The sequence below is a fragment of the Nicotiana sylvestris genome, chromosome 5 (genome assembly GCF_000393655.2).
Source record: "Nicotiana sylvestris chromosome 5, ASM39365v2, whole genome shotgun sequence".
NCBI lineage: Eukaryota > Viridiplantae > Streptophyta > Magnoliopsida > Solanales > Solanaceae > Nicotiana > Nicotiana sylvestris.
The window spans coordinates 165,675,372-165,679,775 of NC_091061.1; the positions used below are offsets into that span (position 1 = coordinate 165,675,372).

Genomic DNA, 4,404 nt, shown 5'->3' on the forward strand with positions numbered 1-4,404 from the left:
ACGACCGGCCGGGTCATTACATCCTCCCCCTCTTAAACAAATGTTCATCCTCAAACGGGTCTAGAATCATACCTGGAGTCTCAAATAGGCATAGATATCTGCTCCGCATCTTCCGCTTGGTCTCCCAAGTAGCCTCCCCAAATGGCTGATCTCTCCACTGCACCTTCACAAAAGTTATGTTCTTTGACCTCAACTTTCCAACTTGTCAATCCAAAATGGCCATTGGCTCCACATCATAAGACAAATCACCATCCAACTGAACCGTGCTGAAGTGAAAAACATGAGATGGACTGCCAACATACTTCTGGAGCATGGAAACATGAAACACTAGATGAGCACTTGATATACTAGGCGGCAATGCAAGCCTATAAGCCACCTCTCCAATCCTCTCAAGTACCTCAAAAGTCCTAATATACCGAGGGCTCAACTTTCCCTTCTTCTCGATCCTCATAACACCCTTTATAGACGAATCTCTGAGCAGTACCTTCTCCCCAACCATATAAGCAACATCACAAACCCTTTGATCATCGTAGCTCTTCTATCTAGATTGTGTCGTACGAAGCCGATCCTGAATCAACTTGACCTTGACCAAAGCATTTTGAACCAAGTTAGTACCCAATAGCCTCTCCTCACCTTGCTCAAACCAACCCATCGGAGACTGACACTGTCTCCTATACAAAGTATCATACGGAGCCATCTGAATACTCGATTAGTAGCTGTTGTTATAGGAAAACTCTGCAAGCAGTAGAAACTGATCCCAAGAACCCCCAAAATCTATAACACAAGCACGTGGCTTATACTCAATATTTGAATAGTGCGCTCGAACTGTCTGTCCGTCTGAGGATGGAATGATGTACTCAATGATGGAATGATGTCCGTCTGTAACGTAAACTATATGCCCCGATCTGAAATGATGGACACCGACACACTGTAAAGGTGAATAATCTCGCGCATGTAGATCTCAGCCAACCACTCCAAAGAATAAGTAGTCCCAACTGGAATGAAATGCACGGACTTGGTCAACCCATCACAATCACTCAAATAGCATCAAACTTCCTTGAAGTCCATAGGAGCCCAACTACAAAATCCATGGTGATACGCTTCCATTTCCACTCTGGAATCTCAAGCCTCTGAAGCAATCCGCCCAGTCTCTGATGCCCGTACTTCACTTGCTGACAATTTAGGCACTGAGCTATAAACCCCACTATATCCTTCTTAATCCTCTTCCATCAATAGTGTTGCCTCAAGTCCTGATATATCTTTACGGCACCCCGATATATGGAATACCGCGAACTGTGGGCCTCCTCAAGAATCAATTCACGTAGCCCATCCACAGAGGGACATAAATCCAACCTTGTATCCGCAACATCCCATCATCCTCAATAGTAACCTCATTGGCATCACCGTGCTGAACCGTGTCCTCTCTGATGCGATCATATAAGGAAGACCGAGAAATTACACAAGCTAGAACTCGACTGGGCTCCGAAACATCTAACCTCATGAACTAATTGGCCAAGGCCTGAACATCTGATGCAAGCGATCTCTCACCTACCGGAATTAATGCAAGGCTAACCATACTCACCGCCTTCCTACTCAAGGCATCGGCCACCACATTGGCCTTCCTAAGATGATACAGAATGTGATATCATAGTCCTTTAGCAGGTCCAACCATCTCTGCTTCCTTAAATTTAGATCCTTTTGTTTGAACAAGTGCTGGAGACTCCGATGATCCGTAAATACTTCACAAGACATGCTATAGAGATAGTTCCTCCAAATCATAAATGCATGAACGATGGCTGCCAACTCCAAATCCTGAACATTGTAGTTCTTCGCATGAGTTTTTAACTGGAGCGAAGCATAAGCAATCACTCTACCCTACTACATCAAGACACACCCAATAACAATCTAAGAAGCATAACAATACACTGTATAAGAGTCTAACGCTGAAGGCAAAACTAGCACTGGAGTTGTGGTCAAAGCAGCCTTGAGCTTCTCAAAGCTCTCCTCACACTCATCCGACCACCTCAATGGAGCACCTTTCTGGGTCAATTTGGTCAAAGGTGTTGCAATAGATGAGAAACCCTCCACAAAGCGACGATAATATCCCAGCCAAGATGAGAAAACTCAAAATTTGAGTAGCTAAAGACGGGCTGGGCCAACTATGAACCGCCTCTATCTTCTTTGGATCCGCCTTAATCCCCTCACTAGGCACCACGTGCCACAAGAATGCCACCGAGCTGAGCCAAAACTCATACTTGGAGAACTTGGCATAAAGCTTCTCCTCCCTTAACCTCTGAAGTACAATCTTCAAATGTTGTGCATGTTCCTCTTGGCGACGTGAGTACACACCAGGATGCCATCAATGAGTACAATGACAAGCGAATCAAGATGGCTGAAATACACTGTTCATTAGATGCATGAATATTGTTGGGGCATTGGTCAGCCCAAAAGACATCACAAGGAATTCATAGTGACCATAATGCATCTTGAATACCGTCTTCAGAATATTCCAGTCCCGAATCTTCAACTGGTGATACCTTGACCTCAAATCAATCTTAAAGAACAACCTCTCCCTCTGAAGTTGGTCAAATAAATCATTAATGCACGATAAAGGATACTTGTTCTTGATTGTAACTTTGTTCAACTGCCTATAGTTCTTGCACATCTGCATAGTACCATCCTTCTTCACGAACAGAACCGGTGTACCCCAAGGTGATACACTAGGCCTAATAAACCCCTTATCAAGAAGTTTGTGAAGTTGTTCCTTTAATTCCTTCAACTTAGCTGGTTCCATACGATACGGAGGAATAGAAATGGGCTAAGTTCCCAGCACCAAGTCAATACCAAAATCAATATCCTTGTCGGGTAGCATGCCCGGCAGGTTTGCAGGAAAGACATTTGGAAAGTCTCATACTATCGGGACATAATCAATAGTAAGAGTATCTGCACCAATATCTCACAAAGGCCAAGTATGATAAATACCCCTTCCCAACCATCTGTTGGGCCTTCAAATATGAAATCACCATGTTGGGAACATAATCTAGAGAACCTCTCCACTCGATCCTTGGAAACCTGGCATCACCAACATCGCAATTTTAGCGTGACAATCCAGAAAAGCATAACACAGAGGCAACTAGTCCATACCCAAAATTACGTTGAAATCAACCATACTAAGTAATAAGAGATCAACCTTAGTCTCACATCCTCCAATGGTCACCACACACGATCGATACACATGGTCCACAACAATAGTATCACCCAGCAGCGTAGATACATGAACATATGAGACTAAGGACTCACGGGGCATATCCAAATAAAGGGAAAAATATGATGATACATACGAATAAATGGAACCAGGGTCAAATAATATAGAAGTATACCTATGACATACTTAGACAACACCTGTGATCACTGTGTCTGAAGCAACGGCCTCTGGCCTGGCAGGAATAGCATAGAATCGAGCCTGACTGCCACATGATCGGCCTCCCTCTTTTGGGCGACCTCTAGCTGCCTAAGCCCTACCCTGAGCTGGCTAAGGGGGTGGTAAAGTGACTGGTGTAGAAGTCATAGCCTCACCCCTCTACTGAAATAGACCTCCCAAGAGATAGAGACATTGTCCAAGCTCCCCAAACTCGTAGCAACTCTGATCCGTCAATGGTGTTGGGGACTGAATCGAACCCAGAGAACCAGAATAACTATTAGAAGAACCCGGCACAAACGAACCCTGAACTGATGGAGCACAGGATGAACTCTGAGCTGGGAGAGCACTGAGAGATGACTGATCCGGATGTGTACTATATGAACCATGGCTAGCTGATGCACCACGATTAATTGGATGAGCCATCTGAGTGGGCCTATAAGGACGACTCCTTTTATGGTAGGACTGCCCCCAGAAGGAACACCGCTGAAACCACCTAAACCACGAGGCCTCTTGGCCTCTCTATCCTCATGCTCCTGACTATGGACCAACTCTAGTCCTCGAGCAATATCAACCACCTCGTCGAACCTAGCACCCAATGCATTCTCCCAAGTCAAAATAAAATGCAACTGATAGTTGAAGCCATTAATGAACCTCCTAATCCTTTCCCTCTCAGTGGGAACCAACCAGATCGCATGAGAGTCAACTCCAAAAATCTCTTCTCATACTGGGTGACAGACATGCCCTCCTTTCGTAGCTTCTCAAACTGCATGCGCAACTCCTCCCTGTGGGTCGGTGGCACAAACTTCTCCAAGAAGAGAACGGAGAACTCATTCAATGAAAGTGGTGCTGCATCTGCTGGCCTGCTCCGCTCATAGACCTCCCACCATCTGAAGGCTACCCCCATCAGCTACAAAGTAGTAAATGAGACCCTACTAGTCTCAAGAATACCCGTGGTGTGAAGAATCCACTAGCACCTATCCAAG

The 4,404-nt window shown here is 45.1% G+C and overlaps 1 protein-coding gene across 1 annotated transcript; it reads right to left on the bottom strand.

The window, feature by feature from the left end:
- Positions 1-205: 205 nt before the first annotated feature.
- Positions 206-697, bottom strand: LOC138869616 (uncharacterized). The gene is made up of 2 exons (XM_070147248.1): positions 584-697; positions 206-484 (listed from the first exon to the last, which is right to left on the bottom strand). The coding sequence occupies exons 1-2, from the start codon at positions 695-697 to the stop codon at positions 206-208; spliced, it is 393 nt and encodes a 130-aa protein (XP_070003349.1).
- Between the last annotated feature and the right edge of the window lie 3,707 nt (positions 698-4,404).